The sequence below is a fragment of the Fulvia fulva genome, chromosome 2 (genome assembly GCF_020509005.1).
Source record: "Fulvia fulva chromosome 2, complete sequence".
Taxonomy (NCBI): Eukaryota; Fungi; Ascomycota; class Dothideomycetes; order Mycosphaerellales; family Mycosphaerellaceae; genus Fulvia; species Fulvia fulva.
Window position 1 is genome coordinate 814,491 of NC_063013.1, and position 27,897 is coordinate 842,387.

At 51.8% G+C, this 27,897-nt stretch overlaps 8 protein-coding genes across 8 annotated transcripts; 5 read left to right on the forward strand and 3 right to left on the reverse strand.

Annotated features, from left to right (window-relative positions):
* Window positions 1–532: 532 nt before the first annotated feature.
* CLAFUR5_02572 (Sphingolipid C4-hydroxylase SUR2) lies at window positions 533–2,002 on the forward strand (the record flags this gene model as incomplete). Its single annotated transcript, XM_047901720.1, has 1 exon — window positions 533–2,002. The coding sequence occupies one exon, from the start codon at window positions 533–535 to the stop codon at window positions 2,000–2,002; it is 1,470 nt and encodes a 489-aa protein (XP_047757784.1).
* Window positions 2,003–2,512: 510 nt separating this feature from the next.
* Window positions 2,513–3,753, forward strand: CLAFUR5_02573 (NAD-dependent epimerase/dehydratase terH; the record flags this gene model as incomplete). The annotated part of the gene is made up of 4 exons (XM_047901721.1): window positions 2,513–2,762; window positions 2,818–3,427; window positions 3,497–3,528; window positions 3,581–3,753. 4 exons carry the CDS (start codon window positions 2,513–2,515, stop codon window positions 3,751–3,753), a joined length of 1,065 nt encoding a protein of 354 aa, XP_047758134.1.
* A 732-nt stretch (window positions 3,754–4,485) lies between these two features.
* On the reverse strand, window positions 4,486–5,215 carry CLAFUR5_02574 (Calcineurin subunit B; the record flags this gene model as incomplete). The annotated part of the gene is made up of 3 exons (XM_047901722.1): window positions 4,486–4,905; window positions 4,958–5,010; window positions 5,092–5,215. 3 exons carry the CDS (start codon window positions 5,213–5,215, stop codon window positions 4,486–4,488), a joined length of 597 nt encoding a protein of 198 aa, XP_047757785.1.
* Window positions 5,216–5,571: 356 nt separating this feature from the next.
* On the forward strand, window positions 5,572–6,239 carry CLAFUR5_02575 (uncharacterized protein; the record flags this gene model as incomplete). The annotated part of the gene is made up of 4 exons (XM_047901723.1): window positions 5,572–5,907; window positions 5,959–6,010; window positions 6,062–6,127; window positions 6,181–6,239. 4 exons carry the CDS (start codon window positions 5,572–5,574, stop codon window positions 6,237–6,239), a joined length of 513 nt encoding a protein of 170 aa, XP_047757786.1.
* A 1,625-nt stretch (window positions 6,240–7,864) lies between these two features.
* On the forward strand, window positions 7,865–9,419 carry CLAFUR5_02576 (Pyrrolopyrazine biosynthesis cluster protein F; the record flags this gene model as incomplete). Its single annotated transcript, XM_047901724.1, has 4 exons — window positions 7,865–7,927; window positions 7,983–8,171; window positions 8,472–9,197; window positions 9,264–9,419. 4 exons carry the CDS (start codon window positions 7,865–7,867, stop codon window positions 9,417–9,419), a joined length of 1,134 nt encoding a protein of 377 aa, XP_047757787.1.
* Window positions 9,420–9,876: 457 nt separating this feature from the next.
* On the forward strand, window positions 9,877–10,762 carry CLAFUR5_02577 (UPF0659 protein; the record flags this gene model as incomplete). The annotated part of the gene is made up of 3 exons (XM_047901725.1): window positions 9,877–9,972; window positions 10,039–10,383; window positions 10,451–10,762. The coding sequence occupies 3 exons, from the start codon at window positions 9,877–9,879 to the stop codon at window positions 10,760–10,762; spliced, it is 753 nt and encodes a 250-aa protein (XP_047757788.1).
* A 33-nt stretch (window positions 10,763–10,795) lies between these two features.
* Window positions 10,796–11,854, reverse strand: CLAFUR5_02578 (uncharacterized protein; the record flags this gene model as incomplete). The annotated part of the gene is made up of 1 exon (XM_047901726.1): window positions 10,796–11,854. The coding sequence occupies one exon, from the start codon at window positions 11,852–11,854 to the stop codon at window positions 10,796–10,798; it is 1,059 nt and encodes a 352-aa protein (XP_047757780.1).
* A 409-nt stretch (window positions 11,855–12,263) lies between these two features.
* CLAFUR5_02579 (uncharacterized protein) lies at window positions 12,264–17,574 on the reverse strand (the record flags this gene model as incomplete). The annotated part of the gene is made up of 2 exons (XM_047901727.1): window positions 12,264–12,314; window positions 12,370–17,574. 2 exons carry the CDS (start codon window positions 17,572–17,574, stop codon window positions 12,264–12,266), a joined length of 5,256 nt encoding a protein of 1,751 aa, XP_047757781.1.
* Window positions 17,575–27,897: the final 10,323 nt, after the last annotated feature.

A 27,897-nucleotide genomic window follows, 5' to 3' on the forward strand; every position in this document is an offset into this window, starting at 1 on the left:
GGACTGACTGCACCACTCACTACCAAGATATGTAGTGGTATGTCGTTGCTACCTACGATATGGAATAGACTTCGGATAGTTCGCCGTTCGAGATGCACATGTAAGACGTCAGAAGGGTCCGCGCTACATGTATCATGCTGCACGGCACGCGTGGAGGTCCGTTTGCCACTCGACTAGCCGCGATTCGGCTTTGAGCACAATCTCAGCCTCGAACCACTCCTCAGAGCACATCTCCACACTCTTGTGACTGCTTCCCCTTCATCCTTTCAACGCTGTACAACTTACCACTCTGACCACATACACTCCTTTTCAATCCTTATCGACCTTCGATCACCCACCGTATCAGCCGCTGTTTCCGTCGACACTGCCACTTTGTTTCTGCTCCGCAGCTTCCCGGCCATCTCCCCTGGTTGATCGCGTGCACCAACGGCCGCCTCCGCGACCCGGAGCTTCCTGAGCAACAAACAATACTCGCGCGCCTTTGGCGCATAGCATTCGACGACAAGGACTTGCAGTACGATATACAGACAACATGGCCAACGCGACCATGTTTTACCACCTTCCACCTCTACCCGATTACACGCTCAAGCCGCTGCCTCCGATCGTGCCTGGCTTCGAGGACAAATACCTCGTCATGGCACTGCTCGTGGTGGCATACTGGGCTGTGTCACTTTTCTTCCACCTGATCGACGAGTGGGACTTGTTTCCGCAGTACCGCCTACACACACCGGCCGAAGTGTTGAAACGCAACCACGTCAGCAAGTGGGATGTGTTCAAAGATGTGATTATTCAACAGGTGATACAGACAGTGGTTGGCCTTGGACTGACCATGTTCGACCCGGAGCCTTTCTATGGCAAAGAGGACTACGACGTGGCCTGGTGGGCGCAAAATGTGCGTCTGGCACAAAGAGCTATTCCCGTGGTGTTGGGCACGATTGGGCTGGACGTCAAGACTCTGGCGAACAATTTGGGTGCCTCCCATGCGATGCTGGCAGGCGCGCTCTCTGGTGGCTTCTACCCAGAGCTCATACAGAACACGACACTCCTCGGAGAGTCTGTTCTAGCACCTTCGTTTGCAAGCTGGGAGATGCTCGTCGCAAAGGCGATATACTGGGTTGGCATTCCTGCGCTGCAGTTCCTGGTTGCCATCTGCATCGTGGACACATGGCAGTACTTCTTGCACCGCGCCATGCACATGAACAAGTGGCTGTACACCACTTTCCACAGCCGTCACCACCGTTTGTACGTGCCATATGCATACGGTGCTCTCTACAACCACCCCGTCGAAGGCTTCATGCTGGACACTCTGGGCACTGGCATTGCCTACCTTCTAACTGGCATGACTGTCAGGCAAAGCATGTGGTTCTTCACGATGTCAACGATCAAGACTGTGGACGACCACTGCGGCTACGCTTTCCCATGGGATCCACTGCAGCACATAACCAGCAACAATGCTGGGTACCACGATGTTCACCACCAGAGTTGGGGCATCAAGACGAACTTCTCGCAGCCGTTCTTTACATTCTGGGATGGATTCCTCGGCACGAAATGGACCGGAGGAGATGTCAGCGCACGATATAAAAGAGCACGCATTGCAGCGCAAAAGAAGGTGGATGCGGATGCGACTGTCACAGGCTCCACGCGAGTGGAAAGTGCGGAGAATGATAAGGTCTACGCCCAAGATGCGTCGAAGGCGTCCACTACCGCAAGGAAGGTGCAGTCAGCCGCAGAACCCACAATACCTACAGGCAAGGCCGCCAACCACGCAATAGGATCACGACAGCAGGTCCTGGACGACTCAGCCGCGGGCGGCATGCACATCATAGCCGAAGAGACAGCAGAAGAAGTGAAGGCACGGACAAAGTTGCGACAATCTCAAATACCTCGGAAGAGGACAACAAGTTCTGGCATGGGACTGAAAGGGTTCGCAGATAGGGTAGGCGAGTCTTTACATGGCAAGGGAACGGGAGTACTTGGTGTGGAGAGCCGAAGTTCGAGGTAATCATTATGGTAATATCTAATGCAGACTGGTTATGCCACAAGAGTAACATGAAGACTCGTGTACTTCGCGACCACTCTCAACAATACTATCTCCTTCAGGATGTCGCTGCTCGCTTTCGTCAGTTTCGCTATCGCCCAGCTCGACCTTCCGGGAAGCTCGGAAACTCCTTGTTCAAGATTGTGGGCCGCCTACGAGCCCTGCACGCCTGCAACAAGCAATCGCCGATGCACCACGATCTGACGGATCTGAAAAGACAACAGCCAGGTGCAGGGAAGCGAGATAATGCCCAATTCAGCGAGCTGCAGAAAGAAAGACCCAGAACATCTGCAACGCCAATGCTGTAGCACCTGCAAAGGTCAGACGGGATCGACGAGTAATTCGCCACAGTATACTGTACGGAATAGGGACCTCCGTGATGTCCACCGGCCATATTTCAGGACAGATTGAAGGTCGAGGAGTGTGAGGTTTACGATTTTTAATAATTTCAGCCTCAGCATCGGAACTGGAGCCATGGAATCGAAAGAGCTTGCAGTCCCGTTGGGATCACTTGTCTGCGTGACTGGCTCGAATGGTATGGTTGGGAGTCATATTGTTGACCAGGTCCTGGCTTTTGGATATCGCGTTCGTGGTATTGTACGCAACCTCCAGAAATCGGACTGGATGCTCGAACACTTCAACACCAAATACGGCGCGAACGCTCTCAAAGTCGTCCAAGTCCCCGACCTCGCTATCGAAGGGTCGTTGGACAGCGCGCTCCAAGGTACCGTTCACCACTTCCTACCCACAGCGCCCACTGCCACTAACGCTATCACCAGACTGCGTCGCCCTAATCCACGCCGCCTCAGACCTCTCCTTCTCCCCGGACCCCAACACCGTCAACCCCTCCTCCATAAACCAACTCCTCTGCACCCTACACTCCGCCCTAAAACACCCAACCCTAACCCGCTTCATCTTCACCTCCTCCTCCCTCGCCGCCGCCTCCCAAACCCAGCCCCCGGACCCCTACTCCCTCACCCCCACCTCCTGGAACACCCTCGACCTCGCCGCCGCCTGGGCTCCCCCGTCCTACACCTTGCCTCCCGACCGCTTCACAAAAGTCTACGCAGCATCCAAAGTGCAGGCCGAGCAGGCGTTCTGGGAATGGATGGATCGGACACGGCCGCATTTTGTCGGCAATGCGGTGTTGCCGGATTGGGTTACGGGGGCGCCGGTGCATGGGGCGCAAGGGTTTCCGAGTGGGGTGGCGTTGATGAGGGGGTTGTGGTATGGCGATTCGGGGTTTCGGGCGGTGGGGCCAGGGCATGGGGTGGATGCGGGTGATGTGGGGAGGTTGCATGTTGCGGCGATGGCGAGGGGGGATTGTGCTAGTGAAAGGGTGTTTGCGTATGGGTGGTCGAGGCGGTGGACGGAGGGTATTGAGATGTGGTGAGTTGAGTGGTGATGCGGGTGGGGAGTTTGAGGGGGAAGTTTGAATGGATGCTGATGAGGGTTTAGGCAGGAGATGTATCCGGATCATGAGTTTCCTGGTATGTCCGAGTGATTTTTGGTGGTCAAGATGATTGCTGATTCGTGCTGTAGAGCCTCCACCTAACGAGGGCTATGATATGTCCGCCGGCAGGGTGACTGCACGACCGCGAGCAGAGGAACTACTGGAATGGATCAGTGGTAAGACTTTCCGGCCTATGGAGGAGAGTCTCAAGGAGTTGGGTGATTACATCGAGAAGGACTATAAGGCAAACACTGAGTCGTGACTGTCAATGTGTACGAGCCAGTAGAAGGAATTTTGTTCCTATCTGGCGAGTGCAAACGTGGTGGCGCATCATCCTGTCGTTGAGATATTCGTGTCAAGCTCGCCTGCGTTGTGGGCAGAGGCCGGTCAATGTTGGGCGTGTCACGCCAGTTGCTACGAAGGCGGTCCTTCTTGCTTGTTTGATCGGGTAACATCGTCACAGCATGAGGAATGTCAGGTGGCACTGTCCTTTGTGCGAGAGCGATCGCCAAGCAGTTTCGAGAACACGTTGGGTTCGTGCTACTGAGAAGGATTGGTACAGTACCAGGACTGAGAGTTTTGCGGCATGTTGCGACAAGAGAGTATGAAGAAGATGCGCGAACAGACCGAGGAAGGGTTGGTGACGCAGGACTTTTCGCGACAGAGACCCAGAAGTCTGTGGGTGCCAGCGGATGGTGGTGAACCATTGAAGGGCAGCGGAGGAGAGATGGGGTTATGGAAGAGCATAGCTCGGAGCAGTGAGGAATCGTCACCAGAGTAGCTTGCAGCCAATTTCGATTCCACCTTTTCTGGATCACCTGATCCGTCATGGTCTTCAAGATTTGAGTATGCATTTCGTGGGCGACCTGCCGAATACCCTCGTGATCCCACCTTCGTGCTGTATGTAGGAACGCCTCAAACGCCTCCTTGTGCCTGCGCACCTCTGTACGTAGGGGTATCCATATCTCCACACCATCACCACCCACTCCCCCGTCTAAAACTGATCCAAAGTCATACTCATCGACACATCCGTATTCTCCACCATCTTCGTAAACTCCTCAAAACTAATCTTTCCATCATGGTCCAGATCGGCCTCCATAATCGTCTTATCCACAATCTGCTGCAACTGCTGGTCCTTCAAGTTGCTGCCGACCATCATCTTCAGTACTATGAAGAGCTCGCCATTGCTGATGTAGCCGTCGCGGTCGATGTCGTAGACTTTGAAGGCGAAGCGGAGCTTCTCTTCCTTGTTGCCTTTGGAGCTGAAGGCGCTGAGGCCAGAGACGAATTCTTGGAAGTCGACGTCGCCGCCGCCGTCTTCGTCGAAGATGGCGATCATGCGCGTTGCGAGGGGATTTGAGGAGACTTGGGGGAGAGAGAGGAATTCGTCGCGTTCGATTGTGCCGGAGTTGTCCTGGGAGGGGGTGTTAGGAGGTGAAAGGTGGAGGGAGGCGGGTATGGCGTACTTTGTCGAGTTTCATGAAGCGTTTTCTTAGGCGGTCGACCTCATCTCTGTCGACTGTGCAGCAAATATGATCAGCACGTGGTCATGTTTCAGCTGAGCGAGTGAGGTAGTTCTGTGGGAGAAGTGCGAGCATACAATTTGAGCCGCTGACGATGCTGTCGAGCATCTGGGAGTTTGCGTTGCCCATGTCGACGTCGTGCTGTTGTTGTGGTGGTGAGTGAGTAGGTTGTCTAGAGTTGTACTGTATGCCATTCCCCATGAACTTCAAGTGGGCCCTCACAAGCACCGAAGCTGGACCCTGCTGCTGCTATTGCCGTATCGATTGCCTCAAGTCGAAGACGATGTGAATCTATCAGTCTGTCGTATTACTTTTCGTGTGAAGAATCGCTATCGTGCCCGACCCGATCGCGCTGTATGCACTGATCTCGCCTCAGCTGTGTTGGTTGCAGCCCTCGTTTCACATGTGAAGTCAATTGAAACAGTGCTTCGATCCCACGAGTTTAGCTGCAGCTTGAAGCCGTCAAGGGTGCTCTACCACTCCACGACATTACAATCAACACCAACACCCATCCTCACATCGACACAGCCTTTCCCGTGCCAACCAACACTCCAACAATGGCACCAGGTCTCGAAGACATCGCCATCCAGGCCGCCGAAACGTTCCAGACAGCACACATCAACAGAGCTCCCTCACGCGCCGACCTAGCACCATCGACCTCGGCAGACACGAAAGAGCGCGTAACATGGGATCGATCAGCAGATGTGGAAGACTACGAGGACGTCGCGGAAGATGAAGTCCCGCTTTCAGTCCTTAGACCGCTACCGCAAGATCAGAGGAGAAAGCCAGCACACATGCAGCTGCCAGACCTGCGCTTCGAGCAGAGTTACTTGAAGAGTATCGAAAAGGTCCAGGGTTGGAAAATGGTCACGTTCATCACAATCAAGGATCAAGTATGTATGGTGAGAATGATGCAATGGATGTACGGACTGACCAGGGAGTAGGTCCTGATGCCTCTAGTTCAAGGTCTCGCGTGGACACTTATCGTTGCAGGGTGTAAGTATCCAGCCCACGCGATGTTCTTGCCATTCATTAACAGCCTCGTAGGGAGACACTGGAATGCTGCGACCAAGTTCTCCGGACAAACTGTTGGCGCTCGCATCCGACGATGGTGTATGTCGTGCTTCATCTGACAGAGAGCGTGATTGCTAACCCATGTCATGTAGGGTGGGAGACCAACAACTGGGTCATTCCCGATCAGAGCAAGAGAACGAAGACTGCGTGAAATGTGGCATCACACATCTTACAGCTATGATATAGCATCACTGTCAAGCCATGTCGACAGATCAAGGAGAACGCGGAGCCGCGCAATCCTTCTCCAGCTCTCCACACTGCCGAGATGTACCTCCTCCCGATGTAGGATGGAACGTGGGATGTGAGCACGCGACACACTGCCACAGGGGGCTGTCAACACGGGTGGGATTGTGTTGTCCATCGACTCGGCATGCGTGTCCGAAGCGTGCGTTTGCTGTACCTGCGAACGTCTACGGGACGACTACCTTTTACAAACGTCGTTGCCGGCAAACTCTCCGACAGTCACAGACAAGGCTGAACACTGTATGCACTGCTGGACTCCTGGTTGCCACGATTAGTTTGCGGTGATGGTTGTGGGACATGGCCTCAGAGGCTGGTGCAATTGCGCACATCGGATTACTACAACTACCCTTCGAACGTCACTAGCTTGCAGAACTAGTTCGTGGAACTCTTTGCAGAACCTTTGTGGCAAAACGGCGTATGCGACTACCACACAAGACTCGGCGGCACAGCGATGCAATTCTAGCAAGAATAGCCCAGCCGAGGCGTCATTGCATCCGACATCGCGACTAGGACCACGGGAGGCAAACGAGCGCGGCAACAGACGGCAAAGTGTTGTGCAGGAGACAATCGAGCGTGAGATGCAGCTGCACAGCTATCACAAGCTGTTATGGCCATGCTGTGTCAAGCACGGCATGCAATAGACGCTCTTGCCGCGGGGCCAATCTCAACTCGCGCATTCTGAAGGCTTAAGGTGCGCTATGCCCTAAATCTGTCTTTACGCTATCTGCACGACTGTGGGAGAAGAAGACTGAGCCAGTGACGCTGCTTCTTGATGGCGTGCTCGAGTCTAGTGAGCGTTTCGCACTGTTTGGTCAGTCGAGCCCGCATACACCACCTTATCTCGACTACATCTCTCCAAACGACCTACCTATTCTATACCACCCGCTCTATGCTCCCCCCTCCATCCGCAAGATGTCTCCTCGAAGTCGTGGGTGTTGCTTGACGTCTGGCCCGTCTCACCACATTCCGCCAAGGCCTTGAGACCCCTACCACGCCGATGTGTGGAGCCACAGTGGGGCAGGCCTGAATCTTCATTCGACACCTCCAAGCAGAGCCTTTTCACTGCTCGTGCCGTGTGAGCCATTTGGCTTGTTCACAGCCTGGACACCGAGGAAACGTAACATCAGCCGAAGCGAGATCATGCCTGACGTACCTCACCTGCAGCTAAGTGGTCCATTGTCTTAGTACCTGCCAAACGTTGACCCGGAAGACCTGGTCGTGCCTTCTCAACCTGTGGGTTCAGACACGAGCCAAAGTTAAAAGCGCCCACGGCGACTGCTCCGGCTTCTACCCGTCAGAATGATACTTGACGACCAAGTGAAGTCACTCCTATTGAAATAACACCTCTGTCAAATCTCTTCGCAGTGTCTGCAAAGAGATACATCATCACATTCTCATTGTCTATAATCGGCTCGACATTCCAGTCGTAAGACACCACTACCCTGCCATTGTTAATTGTGCAATTGTCGAAAGACTGCACAACACAATCCACCTGCCTCTGGCCAAGTGAAGACTTGAAATACATCAACCATCATGTCGAATAAGCCAGTGTTTGTAGCAACCCATCCACGGGCATGCTCCACTGCATTCGAGCGGGTATGTCCTTTGCTCGTCGGCGGAAGATGGCGCTCGATACTGATACGAACACCAGGTCTTCATGACCCGTCGCAACACCATCCACACAGTACACGAGCCTTGCGGCGACGCCTACTACTATGGCCCTGAGAGAATGGGTTCCAGATTCGAAGGCGAAGAGCACGAGCAGGATCGCGAGAAGAGCGGTTTCAGCCAGTCGACGTTCAAGTCCATCTTCGACAGGATCGTGTCCGAGTCGACTGAGGTATGTCTTGACCCACATTTCCCAATTTTGCATTCTTGACACCTCCTGTACCTTGCATTGTCGTCTCTCACTCAGGCTGCGCTTGGGCCGTCTCTCACGGCGCCAAGCTCTTTTGGCGCAGATTGCGCCCGTGGCTAAGCGAGGAGCCGAAGATCGTCTTTCGACCTAACCACCACGTGGTTTCGCGAGTGTCGTGCTCATCTTTGATCTGCGCTGTCGCTGAGATATCGTCGCCGTTGTCCTGCTTTTTCGAAACGATGCGACCGTGTCGTCGGGAAGCAATGCTGACCCACCTTGCAGGGCAAGCGCACCTTTATCAAAGACATGGCGCAGTATTACATCCCTGAAGCCGAGCAGCCTCCTGTCATCGCACCTTCTCTTCACCAGATCAAGCGTGGTGTTGGCACCAACGGACTGCCTGCAGCCAACGATGGTGGCGATGCCACCAGCGACAAGGACTCTGGTATTGCCATGACTCCTGAGGCTAGCAGACCAAGCAGCCCGAAGAGTCCTCCATTCCCATATGAAGGCTCTTTCGCGGAGTCCAACAACCCGACGGTCGTGCCAAGGGAGATGCTCGAGAAGTTCCACTGGACCTTCTTGATCAGACATCCCAGCAAGTCCATCCCCAGCTACTACCGATGCTGTATTCCGCCTTTGGTAGAGAGGACTAAGTTCAGCCCGTTCATGCCCAAGGAAGCCGGGTACCACGAGCTCCGACGCCTCTTCGACTACCTCAAGGACACAGGCTTGGTCGGTCCCAAGATCTGTGGCCAGGAGAATGCCGAAGGCATCGAGCTCAAACCCGGTCAGGTCGAAATCTGCGTCCTTGACGCTGATGACATGCTTGACGACCCAGAGGGCAACCTTCGTGCGTACTGCGAATCGATCGGCGTGGACTTCTCGCAAGCCATGTTGAACTGGGATTCGGAGGAGTCGCATGCGTTCGCGAAGGAGCAGTTTGAGAAGTGGAACGGGTTCCACGATGATGCTATCAACTCGACTGACTTGAAGCCAAGACAGCACGTAAGTCGAATCGTCGATCCTAAAACGTCAGTCGTGCATGAACCGAAAGCTGACCTACCATCACAGAAGCATGCTCCAAAGAGCGACGAGCAGCTGTACCAGGAATGGATCGAGAAGTACGGCCAAGCAGCCGCCGACGTGATCAAGGAGACCGTCGACGACAACGTTGCCGACTACGAGTACTTGAAGCAGTACGCCATCCAAGTCCCAAAGAAGGCTTGATTGTCCATCTCCTCATGAACAGGATCGATTTTAACGAGACCACGCAAGTCACGCTCCCTTCTTAACGGCTGACAGCGAGAAGTGCGTTTTTGGCATTGGGATGGCATGACTTCTTGGACTAGATTGATGATGGAAAACCGGGAACACATCAGATTGTAGGGAAGAGAAGAGGACACTTTGGGTAGTGCAGTACTTCTAGTTACACTGTTCGGCACTGTGTGAGCACGCAATGTCAATCGTCCCAGCACGCCATTTCTCAGATCTTCTCGTCGGGGTCTGCGAGGGAGTTCATCGACCTAAGCCGGGACATCGCCCCGATGTGTTGCCGTGGATGAACGATTCAACCGGGCTGCGCGACGTCATGTACGCATGTTGTTGATGCTGATTCTTAAGGTCAACGAAGATAACATTCTCCTGCCGGCAGAACAGATTAAGATCGCTCGTCGAAGACAGCACCATGGCGACAACTCTCATCTTCGGCGGCAGCGGCAAAGTCGCTCGCCACATAACCCGTCTCCTCTCAAAAGAAGGTCAGACAGTTTACTCCATCATCGTAAGCCGTTACATCACAAAACGAACACATCACCACAACGTGCCCTGAGATCTAATGAAGCTATAGAGAAACCCCGACCAGAAATCCGACATCCAATCCCTCGGCGGCAAACCCATAGTCCAGAGCATCGAAGACTCCACAGTCGACGACTTCGTCTCCACCATCAAGCAAACAAACCCCAGCACTGTAATCTGGGCAGCAGGCGCAGGCGGTGGAAGCCCTGAGAGGACGAAAGCCGTTGACAACGAGGGAGCCATCAAATCCATGGACGCTACTGCTAAGGCGGGAGTCACGAAGCGATATATCATCATCTCCGCTATTGATGTCAGGAATCGTGACAATAAACCGGAGCCGGAATGGTACAATGATGAAGACCGCGATAGGAGTAATAAAGTCTGGGGTGCTATTGGCGTACGTGTCCTCCATTCATCCAACCGGAAGTCATATGCAAAATCGCAAGACTAACATATCCCACCAGCCTTACATGCACGCCAAATTCGCCGCCGACCGCTCGCTGGTAACCGAAAACGATCGCCGCGGGCTCGACTACACCATTGTTCGCCCCGGCGGCTTATCACAGGATCCCGCGAAGGGGACGATCGCGGCTGGAAAGGTGCATTTGAACACGACGATCAGTAGGGAGGATGTCGCGGCTGCGGTTGTGGAGATTATGAAGAATGAGGGGACGAAGGGGTTGGCGATTGATATGGTGGGTGGAGACACGCCGGTCAGGGATGCGATTGCGGATGTTGTGAAGGGACGGGTTGATGGGTTTGAGGGGAGGTATTAGGTTCGTCGTTCTTCTTCAACACGCTCTGTCCGGCTAGAAGTCGCGGTCTACGATAGTGTCATCTTCATATGCGTTACGGCCATCGTGTACATCTGGCTCGATGTTCTCTGCACCCCTTCCACTATCTTGCACTATCTCCACGTATGTCGCGATCCAGAAGCTGAGTTGTCGCAATGTGATCACTTCCCGGCGGTCCCTGGCCTTGAGTAACCTTGGTGATTTGGAGCCCATGATTGAGAACGGAGCGTCGCTGGGTTCATCCGCATTGCGATCAGTTCTGGCGACCATGATGGCTTCTTCGATCAACAAAGGGACCTTTAGACTGTCTGAGCCATGCCAAGTGTGCCTGGACTCTTCGCTCTCTGTGATGATGCTGAACAGTGCCTCGAGGTCACCCAGTATAGCCCATTCAAGAACACTTCTGCCGCACAGCACGTCGATCCTCTCTTTTCCAACTGCGCACAGCTCTTGGACAACCCAAAGTCTGCTCCAGTATCTTCTTTGCTCAAAAGTGCACAGGTCTAACGCAGCTGACTTCAGCTCTCCTGCTGTCTTACCTTTGGCCCAACCCTTAAAGCGTGATACCCTATCCCTGCCAAAAGGATGCCATTCCACCGCAAGAATGTACGGTAGATCCGTTTCCAGTCGCAAATAGGATCGAAGCTCGTCGCACAGCTTTTGGATGCGAAGGCTGACAGCGTCATGTGGTCCTACATTCGCAAGCACGCGACATGCGTGCGAAAATGTCGTTCCCATCAGGGCTACTTGTGGTTCCTTCTCGTTCAGACTCGCCTGATCGATGCAGACAGAATCGATCCAGACATAGGAAGCTGCGCTGTTTAGCCGAGCCTGCCAAAGAGCATACTGGCAATTTGGTGTGACCGAAAGACGGTGATTATTCACGACGATGTGCGCTGTACACTCGCTTTCGCCCCAGGTATATGAGATACCGTTGAATACTGGTGAGTCTGCGAGTGCATGTACGGACATGGCGCATGCTACCATGTCTGATGGACCATCTTGAAACTGGAGGAGCCTGATGTGAGTGTTCGGGTCCAGTAATCGACAGTCGGCGTACAGCTTCGAGGTCATGGCCGTGCGGATGCGATGCGAGAGAGAGAGCTTGCGAGTTGGCCAACAGCAAGCCGGCAACAAGCTGCTCAGCACAGCCCTCGGCCGCAAGTCACACAGCATGAGGGCCACGCACAGCACACGCCCTCTCGTTGGTCGAAACAGCAAAACGCTGCTGAAGAATGTCACATAGTATTATTGATCTTGTTCTCAATCGAAGAGGGTATATCGCTACAGCAAGAAGAATCGTTATTATGCCTCGTTATGTGTGTTGACCAGTGCCCAATGCTCCAACACCCCAAATCTATACGCGGTGCAATCAATGCACCAACCCCCAAAAACGCCATGCTAATCCCAACCAAGAGTTCCTTCCTGTCGCGTGATGGATGCCCCAAGAGTAATGGCATTGGCATCGACTTTGTACAAGCGATTAATAGCGAAGCTTGCCGACTAGGCCAAAAGTATATGCAGCGTCGCGTTCCTGTGGAGATGTTAGTCTATGTCCTGCTTGCGTGACTGATAGTCGTCAGACTTACCGATTTCATCTGTATCATATAAACAGTCGTCTTGGCCATGACCACGCCGCCAACGGCGCCAACCTGATCAGTCTCTTCATAGACGCTGACCGCGATACCAGTGCGAGCAATGCGCTCGAACGCCGTCTCCCCCAGAGTGACGTCAAGCAAGACCTCGCCTTTGCTCTTACCATAGACAAGGATGCGCTTTTCCAGCCCTGTCGTCTTTGGGTTGGCTGGAATCGAAGGGTCAGGTCGAGGCGGCAGCATGACAGCCAGGCGTGCAGAGCCAAGATCGCGCCACTTTCCTGCCGTCTCTCTCAAGTACAGTCGTACTTTGGCGTTCGTGATGCCGACCGGAGTACCAAGGCTTGGGTCAAGGGGAACGACTGGCGTGGCAGTGCCGGACGATAGAGACTCGCTTTGCGTGCTTCGTGTGCCTTCACGGGAGGTAATTGTGCTCTTGGCGATGTTGAAGATCCTGCTGCTTCCACTGAAGCGACGAAGAGCAGAGAAGGCACTGTTCATAGTACCGACAGAGGACTCAGTGGCAGCGATTGACAAGGGCCGACTTCCATTCGAGCGGTAAGAGCTGCTCTTCTTTGATCCAAGATTCCACCATGATTTGCCTGTCGTGCGTAAGTTGTTCCTGCGATCCATAACCTCGGACCAGTTGCTTTGGTTCTGCGGTCCTCTCGCATTCTGCAGGGCGATGTAGGTCGGATTGTCAATGCGAGCTCGATTGAGCAGTCCGTACAGCTTCTCGCACTCGTCTGGGCTTCTGGAACGGAACATGACGTTTGCGCCCGTCCTCAGTAGGGAGTTTGATGTGGGTGGCGAGCGTATGGAGATATCCACGGCAGTTCCTCGTCGAAGCGGCACCAGTGGAGTAAGCTCGAGCGCGACCAGCGGCTTTATCCCCCTCGAAGATGGAGTAGAGTTCTCGCCATCAGCCGACAGTGATACTGAATTAGCTTGTGTCAGGTCGAATGCTTCGATAAGACCAGGTGTGATGAATATCTGACACTCCTCAGGATGCAGGCTGTCCCACGACCCGCTTTCTGCCCACGCGAAGATCGAGGCGACAGTTTTAACGGGCGCAGCGGCTGTCGGTGGAACAGCTCTGTAAGGAGCCTGTGAAGCAGATTCCGAAGGCGCCAGGCTTGTCGCAGGGAGCGTCGGCACAGAAGCGGGCGGAGGAGACGGTCGTTTATCCATGCCTCTGGTATTGTAGTCGTGGAAAGCCTTGAGGTCGCCAACAGTCGATACAGCCTCGTCCATTGTACCTTCTTCGTCGACCGTGGACTCTGAGGTTATAGAATAGTCGTCGTCATAATCAGAATAGTCACTGTCAGAGAGCGAGTCCGAAGCTGTAGATGGTTCGTATTCATGCTTGAGTGGTGACGACGGTCGACGATTCTTCTTTAAGAATGCCGGAGTGAAGGACATCGATTTCAACCCGAGCGACAATGGGCGATGTTTTGGTGGAGGTGGAGGCTTGTCTGGCTCAGCAGCTCGAGCAGGTCCAGACATAGACAGGCGTCGCTTCTGCAGTTTAGCCGGTGCTGACGAAGGCTCTGCGTCGCGCTCCGCTGCTGCTCTTTGTTGCGAGGGAAGACCATCTCTGTCCGAGGAAGGACTTTCCGGGCGAGGAGGGCGCGACTCGCTCGCCTTGCGTAGCTTCGGTATTGATGGCATATCCATAGAAGGCACAGACGATGTTCTTCGGTGCATACTTGGGCGCTTGCTTGGCTTGCGGGCAAGATCAGGCTCATCGTCTATGTTTTCTTCATCAGAGTATCTATCACGACCGGAAGATGGTAGCCATACACTGTAGCCATCAGAGCCGGTAGTGGTGGAAGACGTCATCCAGTCTGATTTTGATCTCGAATAGCTAGACACCGGGCGTTTGGCGGTCTGTTCGGGCGCATGTGGTCTGTCGTAATAATAAGCAGGTCGATCAGCATCATCCTTGCCATCGAGATGACCGTCTGCGGTTGAGACAGCGATAGTGCTATGGTATCTCTTTGCCTTGGCCCGTCGTAGTCGTGTAGGCGTATCATCGTCCCACACACTGTTGACTTCGCTGCCATCCCAGATTCTGGACGCAGCTTTGGCTTGTTCTCCAATGGGCACCTCGATCTCGCGCGGAGAGGGGTCCCTGGACTTGTCAGGCGTTTCGGCTGACTCGTGAATTACAGGTTCCCTCTTTTCTGCTGTGGGAAGGCGAACTTCCTTGAACATATTATAACTCGACCGTCTAGTCAACCTTGGAGGCATTGGGGTTGAGCCAAGCATCTGCAGCCAGTCGGCGCCGGTTGCATCGTCTTCGGTGCGTAGCGAAAGGACTTCTCGCCACTGTCGTGCGTTGGACAAGAACCCGCGAACCATCACCACTAGCTCGCTGGGCTTGTCGCCTTGACGAGCGGAGACCAGAGAGTGCGGAATCGGTGGGAAGAGCAGCCACCTGCCAGAAGTTGACACCTCGCAGAAGAGAAGGTCTCCAGCCTTGCCGCGATCGGGTGCGTCGTCTCTGTAGATAATTTCGATCTTGCAGCCGAGCTGCTGACCACTTGAATGCACCAGGTCCATGTCGAAATAATCTCTTGCTCTGACTGATCTCGTTGGGTCTATGCTCACTCCAGTGATCGGTGCCAGACTGCGCGGGTCGCGAGCACGAGTGGGATCAATGCTGGCTGCTGCTTCATCCTCAAGTCGAGCTTGCTCCTCGTTCACTCGCGCCTTGGCATCCAGTATGAGCTTCTGGTATTTGGCGGTCATATCCTCGGCGCTGGCGGATGGTTGAAGTTGACTGATGCCAGCCAGAATCTTCGCCAAGTGTTTAATGCGTACCAAAGGCCGCTTCAACAGATGCGCGACGTCAACACGCTCCCCAGCAGCATCCACAAGATCGCCATTCTTGTCTCGTGGTAGACCATCGTCCCAGGCAGGAGCACCGTCTTTGTTGGAGTCTTGCTCCGCTGGCGCCAGGTTTACAACAATGTCCTTGAACCCCATGCGCCATGCTTTGAGATAGTCAACATAGACTTTGGAAGCACCATCTGCCCATGTCAGAAGTTCGGTGGGTTCATGCATGGGTATCCATTTGTGTGTGTTCTTGAGTCGTTCAAGCGCAACGCCCATATTGACGATAGGCGTGGTATCGTTCGCAGGACGACTGAAGACGCGAGAGCGTGGCGCAGGTTCGTTACTGGAAAGTGCATGCTGGAGCAATACCGGTATGACCCCGTCAACTAGCGTTCGCAGCTCCCGTTGGTACTTCAGTTCGTCGGCAGACAGTTCGTTCATAAGATCTGCAACGGTAGCAGAGTTGCCTGTGGGTCTGACTCTCCGGCTCGCACGGACACTTCTGGCAGACTTGATAGGATGAGAGTCGTCTCTAGACATGGACAGTACCGACATGAGATCGTCATGCTTCGTCGCCCTGCGCTTGAGACCTGAGCCCTTTCTCATAGGACTATCACCATCACTAGCCCGTGACAGTGTGCTTCCGTCTGCAATAGACGTTGCGTCATCAGAATACGCGTGACGGTGACGTTTCGATGGATCTCTTCGAGGAGGCGGGGCAGAATCAACAGACAAGATTGTGGACAACGGCCTGGCACCACTTGGGATGCGAAAGCGATCGTTGTGGGTTGCTGTAGATGTGGTCCTCGATGTACTCGCTGAAGCTGCAGGAAGTGCTCCGCTCATGACAGCATCGTCCTTGGTCGGGGTGAACTCACGGCTGCGCTGGCCTTTGACTGGCGAGAGTGATTTCCGTCGAGCGCCACGTCTCTTCAAGGTAGGCGTGCTAGAGGGTGAGATGAAGTCGTCCTCCGTGGCTTGAGAGTGTTTGCCGCTCGTATCGCGCGACGCTGCCTCTTGACGAGCGAGTCGTCTCCGCTCGCTACTCTTGCGAGCCTCCTCCTTGGCAGAGTCTTCTGGCTCGGATGATAAGCGTCGTCGTGATTTCTTCTTCGAGATCTCTAGAGGCTCTGGGGTGAGTGAAGATTGCCTCGACTCCGTGAACGGATCTGGCATATTGTTTAGCCAGCCTTCGATACGATTGCCATGAACCTTCGGTGCTACCACCGCAGCCACTGGAGGTGCGGCCTTCTTGAGCGGTTCCGTGATCCTCCTGGCATATGCTTCGGCTGTGGTCGAAGGCTTTCGTCTTGGTGCATCACGGTCAGTCGGACTGTCTGTGTAGCGCTTGCTGGCACTCGTGATCCTTTGGCCATCCGCATCGCGAGCCGATTGATGGGCTGATTTGGGTCTTGGTGCATCTTCGCCACTCTTGCTCTTTCGTAGACGTGGCTCAGAGACTGGTCTGTTCATCTTGTTCGGTGGCGAAGAGCTCGGCGTTGTGATGTCCGTGGCAGTACTTGGCTTGTCGACTGATGACGGTGCTGTGAAGCTGCTTTCGGAGGTGTCGATGGGCCGTGACCTCCTCCGTCGCTTGATGTAGACTTTCGTGCCAGATGTCTCATAGTCTGGTGTTGCACCACGACCATCTCGCGACCTCGACCTGGACCTCGATTGCGACTGCCTCAACGGCCGCCTGAGCACAGGCTCCGGTTCCGGTTCTGACTCGGCAAAGTCCTGATGTGATGGCGGAACTCGCAGACCAACGTTGACATGACTCTTTCGGATAATGATCGGTTTGGGTGTCAAATCTTCCTCATCATCCTCCTCCTCAGCAGACTCTTCTTTCTTCGGGGCCTTGTCGCGACGCCAGTGTCCGTCACTAACGACACGCTTCTTCGGCGTGCCCACATGCTTGACCTCTGCTGGCGCTTCTGGAACCTGCGGCTTGCTTTTCCGCCGCACCCATGCACCTCGATTGACGTCCACATCTCGGCCTGCCTTTTTGGTTCCTGTCGTCTTCGGCGTGCCCTTGCCCGGCGTAGCTGGAGTCTTCGGAGTGGTTGTTCTCACTTCCTTGGTGTCTACCGCCACTGCTTCTGCGCCTGCAACAGTGGATTCTGTCTCCACCACGATCTGGACGACATCATCCTTGGGCTGACTCTTCCTGGATGATTTCGGAGGATCCGGCTCACGCTCCTCAATCACAACGACCTCATTCTGCTGCTGAAGAATGCCTCCACCAGCCTGGTTCCATCCTTGAATCTTGTCCTTGAAGTCCTGCGACCTCTTCTTTGCTAGCTTCGCTCCAAGATCGACCTGTTTGTCGGGCGTCTTCTTCGACTTTGGTGGGGGCATGAGTTCTGGCGAGCTGAGAAGCAGGTCAGATACTGATTCGACGGCATTTTGCGCGCCGGGCGACGTGACGTCGAACATGGCATGTTGTGAGTAGCGGCAAGGACAGAAGCCTTCACATGCTGAGGTGGTGGATCTTTGGGCGCATTACGTGGGTAGGAGAGCTTATACGAACCTCTGCCGAGACTCTACCGTCTTGTCCTCAACGCTACGATGCAAATGTAGTCGTAATAACCCGGTTCTGCGTATGTTGTAGCCTAGTGCTATCGTGCAGCATATGCCGCTCCGAAGCCGCCAGCATTGCCTCGCAGGAATGCGCGGAATGGAATGTCGTCGTCGGCGACAGCTCTCAGCTGCGGTGGTGTTCGGTTGCTATGCGCTTCCGGATGGACATGGATCTGGTTCAGTCGATCGGTCCGCGGCGGTCGAGCTTCGAGATGCACGAGGAAGTGGACAAGCTGGCGTCGCACAATCCGAAAGTCGGCTGCGTGTCGTGTCGCGCGTGTCGTCCGACGTCTCGAGTCCGCTGCACAGGAAGTGGTGGTGTTTGGTTACAGCTTGTCTCAGAGGGCAGACGCAGAACTACCAAACAATTGCTGCAGCCGGCGCGCAAGGGTAAACAAGATTCGCTGGCTGCGGAAGCTCGAGCGTTCGGCAGGCGGCAGGGATCGCCCCAGCTACCTAGAATCACATCTTCCAGCCCGGCAGCCCAACCTTCCAATGCATGTCATCATCGACACAACAATCATCTCAGCGGATCAATCTTGTGCATGCCGGGATCAATCCTGTGCATGGCCGTCCACATATGCTGCCCCATCAGCTGGCTCTATACACGGTACACCCACGTGACTCCGGACGACCATGGGCTACATCTTCGCCGCAGACGAGCTGCAAGTCATCGGATGAGCTAGAGCGCCTCATGCATTGCCTACTGCAAGGACCGGGCTGGCTGCGATAGGCTCTGCATCTCGGGCCCAGCTACAGTATCAACACCATCACACTCCATCAGCACGTCATCATGAGGCAGGCGTGCAGCCATTCACGATGCGCAAAACTCTCCATCAGAGATGTTGTGGCTATACATGTGGCAGAATGAAGTAGCCACTTATCACGAATTCTGGTATCGCACGCCACGATCTGCACAGAGTCTATGGGCAGACCCCAATCTTGACTATAGGCAGACCCTATACATAACGTATATAGACATAACCATATCGTATTACTAGTCTGTGTAATAAACGCTTACTACTCGTTAATAACGAGTAGCTAGATCAAGAGCACTATACGTCGTACCGTAAGTATTCTACTAGTCTCGTTTACTATGTAAAATTAATTAAACTAAATTAAATTAAATCTCCTAATTAAACCTATAATACCGGAGTATATAGGCTAGTCTTCTTGTTTAGAACGAAGACCTAGGTCTAAGCTAGCTAGCTAGTAATAGCCGTACTATTCTAAGTTAAGGTAGCGTAGGTAAGTACCTAATTCCGAGGAATATTTAGGGCTACCTTAACGCTATAGTATAGCGTTATACATACCTTACGACCTATCTTCTAGGTAATAGTTAGCCCTTTGTTCTTAACGAAAAGACTTAAAAACTTACTATAATCTTACTATATATCTAGCGTAGAACCTAAGTATTATTTAGGTTACCGATAGCCTATAGCTCGACTATAGCGTACTCCTAAAGATAGCTATAAGGTAGCGTCTCTAATACGTCTTAACCGATAGGGATAGTATTACTATTGGATATAGAGTTATTCCTAGTCTAGTAGCTCTCGTACTTAGGAACGCTACGGTTCTAACGCTATAGCTTAGCTCTAGAGGTATATTAGCTTTTTGTTCTAAACAAAGGGTAAGTTCTCGTTAGAAACGTACTTTAAGAAGTTTTTAGTACTAGGCTATATATTCTAGGGCTTCGTATTTAGGCCCTAGTAATTAGCGTAGTTAGTCGTACGCTAACGACGAGCGCTAGAAAGGGATATCTACTATATATCGAGCCGGGCGATCTAGCGTAGCTATATCTATTAGCTTCTCGTTCTTAACGAAGGGTAGTTTATTATTTTAGGTAAACCTCTTATATACCGTAGTTTAGACCCGTATTCCTAAAGCCCGGCTAGTTCTATATACTAGATATTTCGTTTTAAACGAGGAACTTAAAGAAGAATAGCTCGTTTAAGGCGTAAGGTAGTAGTAGAAGCTAGTATTAGAGACTAGAGACTATTAAATCGGATTAGATATAGAGAAAGGAAAGAGAGTTATAATGGGAAGAGAAGAAGCTTTTAGATTTACTATAAACGGTAGGCCTATAACTAGAATAACTAGTAATACGTTAATAATAAGGTAATAATAAGCCCGAATAACCCTATAAATAAGTAGAATAATAGATAGATAGATATATAGATAGATAGATAGTGTTAAACAGGTACGAGTTGCGCAGTAGTGGAAGACGGCGGATCACACAAAAGACGAAGAAGGACCCAATGGGATAGCGTGTATCTACATACAGTATCGCCGGTGTTGGTGTAGGTAGATGCTAGGTGTCCGGATGTTTGCCAGCCTATAGGCTGGCAAACCCTAGTCACGTGATCTAATCACATGACACACCCACACCTACATGCTTGTCCTGCGGCCTGTATGTTCTCAACACTCCCACTCAGGCCACATGGTCTCCTACAATCCCTTTACGCAAGCTGGAGCTGCCTTACAAAGTTTTGGAACTGCTGGCCATTGAGGGGCTTTGTTAACCCATCAGCAGCCATGTCCTTTGTATGGCAGTAGTCCACTGCAATCTTCTTCTGCCACCAGAGATGTCTGACATAGTTATATGCAACATCAATATGCTTTGACCTTTCATGCACATGGGCATCTTTGACAAGTGTCAAAGCGGCTTGGTTGTCACCCATGAGCTTGACTGGCCTTAGCTCGTCAACAGTGCCCTTGCTTGCCCTTACACTCGGCTGGAAAGAGCTCTTTCCCACCAGTTCTGGGCACCCCATTTCCCTGAGGACAGCAGCAAGAAATTGTGACTGCTTTGCGGCTGCGTTCATAGCCATGAACTCAGCTTCCATTGTTGATGTTGCAACAGACTTCTGCTTCCTACTCATCCAGGACACAGGTGATCCACAAAGGAACCACACGTATCCCAGAATTGAGACTCTATCCACTTTGTCCATAGCGTAGTCAGAGTCCGAGTATCCCTGGAGATTGCCCCCTCCCTTTCTATACATAAGACCTAGGTCTGGGTACGACCGCAGGTATCGGGAGAGCTTCTTCAAAGCCTTTATATGCTGCTGCGAGGGATCAGCAACAAATGAGCTAATTCTTCCAAGGGGGAATGCTAAGTCTGGCCTTGTCATTGTCATTGGCCACATCCAGGTACCATTGTGGCTCTGGTAATCCTGTTTGTTGCACCTCTCATCCATAGGTGCCGTAGGCACTAAATGCTCGTAGCTCTCTATAGGTGAGTGGGTTGGCGTAGCCTTCTCTCTAGCCATGTTCATCTTGGCTAAGTTAGCGTGGACATAGTGTCCTTGATCAAGCTTCAAAGTGCCTTGGGACCTGTCTCTTGTAATCCTCATTCCAAGGATCTTCGTAGGTTCACCAAGATCTTTAATCTTAAACACTTTTCCAAGCTCAGCCTTAAACCACTGAACATCTGATAGCTTCGGAGCTGCAATGGGTATGTCATCCACATGGGTAAGGACCATAAGGTCTCTATCCGTATGGATAAGTAGGCATGGATCTACCTGGGACTGGGTAAATCCAATCTTCTCTAGCTTCGCAACACAGAGCTTGTTCCAGTCTCTAGCTGCTTGCTTAAGCCCATAAAGGCTTCGTAGGACCTTGAACACCATGTTTGGAGGTGCTTCAACTCCTGGGGGTGGGATCATATAGATGTCTTCAAGAAGGCTGCTTTGGGTAAAAGCATTATTCACATCCACTAGGTGCATCTCGAGATCTCTCTCACATACTACTGCCATGAATACTCGGAGAGTATCATGTCTAACAGTAGGTGCAAAGGTCTCTTCGAAGTCAACCCCATATTTCTGTGAAAACCCTCTTGCAACTAGTCTTGCCTTGAACTTCTCAATGGCTCCACTAATCATTCTTTTCACATCAAAGACCCACCTAGAAGTAATTAGATTCGCACCCTTTGGCGGTACAACTGCTTCCCAGGTGTTGTTGCTTGCTAAGGCAATAAGTTCGTTCTCGATTGCCTCTCTCCACATATGTCCCCATTCGGGGTCTCCTACGGCTGCCTTATAGGACTTTAGGATTGGCACTTCCTGCTGATAGGCTATGGCCTGCCTAACAGCAGCAAATGCATGTTCTTCCACGTCGTTCAGAATCTCCTCTACCCAGCTCATTGTAGGGTCTAGATGGAACATCTGGGCGATAAGAGCCTTATGGTGTTTAGCCTCATGCTCTTCAGAGTTATCATCTCCGTCCCCCCTTGACCTCTTGTTGCCTGCAACCTGAGGTGGCGCTGGGTGTTCGGATGGGTCGAACTGAACGACATCTTCTTTTTCTTTCATTGGAGTACCCTGATCTCCAAACTTCTGGTATTCCCCAATGTCCTTTGGGGGAGGGGGAAGTTGCACAAACAGCGGTTGCTGTGGTGTTGATGACTTGGGTAGGTTCTGTATAGATCCACCGTTATCGGCCTTCGACAGTGTTGAAACCGCCTCAATATTTTCTCCTGGCCTTCGTAACGGTGTCTCTGATAATCCCCTATCGGAAAATTTCGCCCCAAAGGGCTTCCTCCCAACAGGATTGCGCTGTGGCGCTCGACTCGGCTGGTTAGTGAAGGTGATACCAAGATCCATATCTCCCCCCTTCTCATTCTCAAACCAGTCGACGTGACTATGCGCTTTTATTGCTTTCATGTCGGGATCCCAGAACAGCCATTGTTTTGTGGTGTTTTCTGAGTAGCCCACAAACACGGCTTCTTTTCCTCGGTTCATCAACTTGTCTCTCCTCAAGCCTTGAGGTTGGGCTCTTGGGTCTACATAGACCACAGCTTTGCATCCCCAGACGCGGAAATGGTCGACTGACGGTACTTGGCCAGTAAAGGCTTCTTCTGGTGAAAGAGCAATACCATCAATGATCGGACCATTAGGCAGTCTGTTTCTGATCACAGTCTGTGCTTGCAAAGCTTCTGGCCAGAACTCAACTGGCATGCCAGAGTCTTCAAGCATAGCCCGGACTGTGTTCTCAGAGGCTTGAATTGACCTTTCCACAGGTCCATTTTGAAGAGAGTTGTAGGCATCAGTTGTGTCCATCTGAGTGCCAAACTCCTTCTCCCACTCTTTTAGCAAGGCGAGAATTTCCTTTGCACCATCACTGCGGATCGCAGACAGAAAGCACCTTGACTGCCGTTCTGCCTGGACCTTCCAATCCCGTAGGGCTGCAGGAGCGTCGCTCCTGGCCTTCAAAGGGATTACCCACTTCTTCCTAGAGAAGTTGTCTACAATCTCAAGCCAATATTTGTATCCTAGCCTAGAGACTGCGCCCTGAAAAGGCCCACAGATGTCAATGGAGATGAGGGCCAGCCTCTCCCCTTTCCTCTCTGTGGCAGGTCCTTTGAACTTCCTCATGTTTGCAAGGGAGCAGACCTTGCAATTCTGGTGTTCAGAAGGAACAGGAATGGGATCTTTCTTGTCAGTGACTCTATGCAGGTTTCTTAGCAGTCCCTTGCCAAGGTGTGCACATCTTCTATGCCATAGCTCCCACTGATCTTCGGACTCAGTGTTAGCCATAGCGGTACCGTCACGTTCTTGAGAGAGTATGCCAGCATGCTGTGGCTCAAGAATTTCCGAGATCGAGTGGATAAACGGTACTCCTCCTCGAAGTTTGGTCTGGACAACGGGTTTACCAGACAAGGATTTTAGGGTGAAACTGGGTGGTTGGACAGCAAACTGTTGGCTGAACTGATTCCACGAAACAAGACTAACTCCAAGGCCAGGAACAAACAGGACATTTTCTAAGACAATTTGCTTTCCAGAAGGACCACCCATTACTGCACTTCCCATATGTGTAGCTTGTAGATAGCCACCCCCAACCTTGATCCACTTCCTCTTTTGAAGAGGCTTCAGTGTCCTGAATAGTGAATCTTGGTCAGTCATATGTGATGATGCACAAGAGTCAAGCAACCACTCGGACGAGGGGTACTTGCCTTTGGCTTCCACAGTGGAATGGGCAACCTCATCAACATCATCATCTTCTGATGGTATCTCAGGGTCTGATGCGTCTTCCTGGGTCGCATGGGCCCTTGCAGGCTTACTAGAGGAGGCCTTTGGCTTGCGGCTCTCCTTCATCTGCTTTGCAAGGTCCGTCATCACCTTGAGGACATCACGAAGGTTTGGTGATGATGACCTCCTACGAGGTGGTGACGGTTGTCTCTTAGCAGGGTAGGTAACCCTAGCTAGTTTGTCCTTGTTCCTAACAGCCTGCTGAGCTGCAGAAAGGTGTGGGCACTTGCTCATAAAATGGTCACCACCGCAGAGATGGCACGTGAGCTTGCCCTGGAAACCCTTCTTAGCGAACATGGCTGTCCCTTGATGAATCATTGATTCTTGCTTCTCCCTAAGAATTGCAAGAATGTCTTGTGGTGAGAGATTCACCTGGGCATCAATCGCATCGCGAATTGAGCCAAATGAGTCTAGCAGAGCTGCTAAGAGTTGCTGGATCTTTCTGTCCTCAGTCTTGATGTCTTGGAACTGAGGCGAGATTGAAACAGCCCTCCTTGCAATTGAGCTAAGCTCCTGCCAGGCGTCATCTATAGACTGGTCTTCTGTCATCACGAAATTGGTGTATTGCTGAAGCAAACTTCTTCCAGTAGCGAGAAGTCTTCTCTTATATTTAGCTTCAGCCCATTCCCACAACTCCTTCGCATGCCGGATCTCGTATGTCATCTCTTGGTCATCTGTCGACAGACAGATGTACATCTCATACAGGGCCGTTGCATTGTGCCGTCTGTACGATGCCTTCCTTATCGCTTGATCCAAAGGAAGGGATGACTCCGATGATGCAGAGGGTGTCGCTATAGATGGGGTTGCAGCGGGAATGTCCGTGATGATGTCTTCGAGGACCCAGTCAACCTGCTTTGATACCAGGTGTATTCTCATCAGCTTGAACCATGTTTCGTGGTTCTCTCTTGTCAGAAGAGGTGCTGCTCTCTTTCTTATGAACCCAGTCTCGTTCTCCATTTTTTGTAAGTTGAGGGACAGGTTGGCTGCCCTCAGGTAAAAGGATGTATTCGGTCGTACGCGATCGGATCGAAATGGGATAAACCGAACGCGAGGTTGATAGCGGAGAGGATGGCTATCCGCCGGGAAGAGGAGGAAAGTCGGTCGGTAAGGATCGTGTTGGTGCTGAGACACTGTAGCGTAACTCTCTTAGCAGAGGGGGTTTCTGAGACACTGCGGCTCTCTCAGAATGAACAGTTAGTCGATGCGAACGCGATGTCCGGAGAGCGACTCTTCTCAGTAAGCTCGCCCACTTGTCTGAGGTATTGGCACAGGCTCCCTGACTCGGAGTCTGACAGTGCCTCACTAGGCTCTTTCACGTCTTATATGCACCTACAGCACGGCTGTAGCTTCCTGTGCAAGGCGGGTGCGGCCTCCAGTCTGCCTTCCTTTTGTTCTGAAGAGGAATAACTCCAATACGACTTTGTCGAGGGTGAAACACCGAGTTGCTAACCCGGGCTCATAACCTGTTAAACAGGTACGAGTTGCGCAGCAGTGGAAGACGGCGGATCACACAAAAGACGAAGAAGGACCCAATGGGATAGCGTGTATCTACATACAGTATCGCCGGTGTTGGTGTAGGTAGATGCTAGGTGTCCGGATGTTTGCCAGCCTATAGGCTGGCAAACCCTAGTCACGTGATCTAATCACATGACACACCCACACCTACATGCTTGTCCTGCGGCCTGTATGTTCTCAACAGATAGATAGATTTGTTATTCCCCTATTCTAGGACCCTATTTAGCCTATATAGGTATATATCGTTTATTATATATAAAGGGAAACCTAAATAGGTAAGAACCCTTCCCGCCCCCGACTTCTCCTTATCTAGATTAGCTTTCCTTCTAAACGTACGTAGTCTATATCACTACTCCGATAGCCCCGCTCCTAGCCGGTCTCGTCGCGCTACGCCGTATCCTCTCTTCCTATACTACTCCTACTAGGCGGTACTGTTCTAGCTAGCCCTTCTCTAGTATCTAGTTCGTAATACGCCGTAGGTCCTTAACGTTATTAAGAAGTGCCCTAATCGTCCGGTTCCTCGCCTTTACTATCTACTCCTCCCTTCCTAGTAACTACCTCGGATAGACGAGGAGTACGTACCGTATACTCTAGGAGTAATAGCCGTAGGAGTAGCTAGTATTTATATATTCTAGAACCTTCCTCTATAATAGGTACCCCTAGAGGCCGATATGTTCGCTTCGTAGTTAAGTTATGATACTACTCTATACCCTCGTAAGGCGGTAGTAGATAAGCTTCGGGGGGTGCTTAACCGCGGATTTCGTAGCTAACTATTCCTTAGGTTATCCCGCTAGCTAAGAGCGTCTACTATACCCTATAACCTAGTTGTTCTACCTCTCTTTCTATAGTTACTCTATAAACGATTTCTTACCTGCCTATCGTGTTACTAGCTATTCGTCCCTTACCCGGTAGTTCGGCTTATTTCCGGGTCGAATGCCCTTATACGCTAGTACTAATTCGCGGGCCCTTACGACTACGCTAGCGATGACCTTCTATACTAGGTACTATACCGACTTGCCTAAGTAGGAGGTCCGTAGTCCCTAGATATATAGGTCGATCGGCGGTATAGCGGTCTCGTACTTAAGTATCCTTATTAGTATCGACTTATATACCCCGGTAACCTTCCTTAGGGATTGGTTTTAGATCTTCGCTAACGGCGCGACGAGTCCCTTTAATAGGTAGGCCCTCTCGCCTAAGGACTATACTTAGCTACTATAGGTAAGGACTGGCCGTATAATAGCCGTATATAGAAGTCGTAACTACCGAAAGTCTACCCCCTATATAGACGTAGCGAGCCTCTAGTATAATGCTATATTCTGTTTAGCTTTCCGTAATATTACCTATACGTACTTCCTCTACCGTAGCGCCGGGTCTACCTATAGTCCGAGGATCCTAAGCTGATTTGCCGGGTTAGTTATATACCCCTATATCTAGATAGAAGCTTATATATTATAGAACCGTAGCCGGCGCGTAAAGTGTATTAGATTGTACTTTTCTAGGGTAAACCGTGCCCTATACCTCCTAGCCTAGTCCTCGTAGATCTTGTACTTCTCTTCTATTAGCCTATAGTTCTCCTTAGTCGAGGAAGACTACGCTAGGATGTTCGTGTCGTCTACGAAACCGCTCGTAGCGGTGTTCTAGGATTCTAGGGCTAGGAGTAGCGTCGCTATAAAGAAGAGGAATAGGATAGGTACTAGCGTTAAGCCTTACGGGATTCTAGTATAGACGGCTTAAAATAGGCTTTTATACTAACCGACTAGGATCGACGTACTACGGTTTTAGAGGTAGGACCGTACAAAGTTAACAAGCTACTTAGGGAGTCCTTTCGACCTTAGGATATAGAGTAGCCGCGGGTATAATACGTAGTCGAAGGCTCCCGATATGTCTAGGCTAAGTAAGGAAACCACCTTGTCCCTATTCTTATACTAGATAGCCTTTACCTAAGAGGTAATAAGTTCTATCGCGGATAGTGTCGATCGCTATAGGCGCGTACCTATCTAGGTATCCGGGAGTAGGGAGTACTCCTCTACCGCCTCGGAGAGCCTCGTTATAACTAGCTTCTTAAGCGCCTTCCTAAGAGTATTAAGGAGTATAATTAGGCGGTATAACTTTACCTACGTATAGTCTTCCTTTTACGGCTTACGTAGGACTACTATCGTCGATTATTTAAATACCGATAGGTAGTATCCGGTCTATAGGTAGGCTCTAAATATCGCCACGACTACTAGGGCTAGTTGATCTCTACACTTCTTTAGTAGTTCGTTTAGGATCCTATCCGGCCCCGGGGCTTTCTTTACCGGTAACTTCCTAAGTATAGCGGTAACTTCTCTCTCGGACACCTCCTATTAGACCGCGATACTAGGGGCTAGGAGAGTAGAGCTATTTATATTACTTAGATTAGCCTCGACTAGGGGCGGGAAGAACTTACTAGCTAGTAGACGCGCCTTAGCCTCGGGGTCGCTAACCGGGCTACTAGGCAATTATAGCGCTAGGATAGAGAAGGAGGGGCCCTATATAGGGTCCTATCGGGCCCATTTTACTAGCTTCTACATCCTCG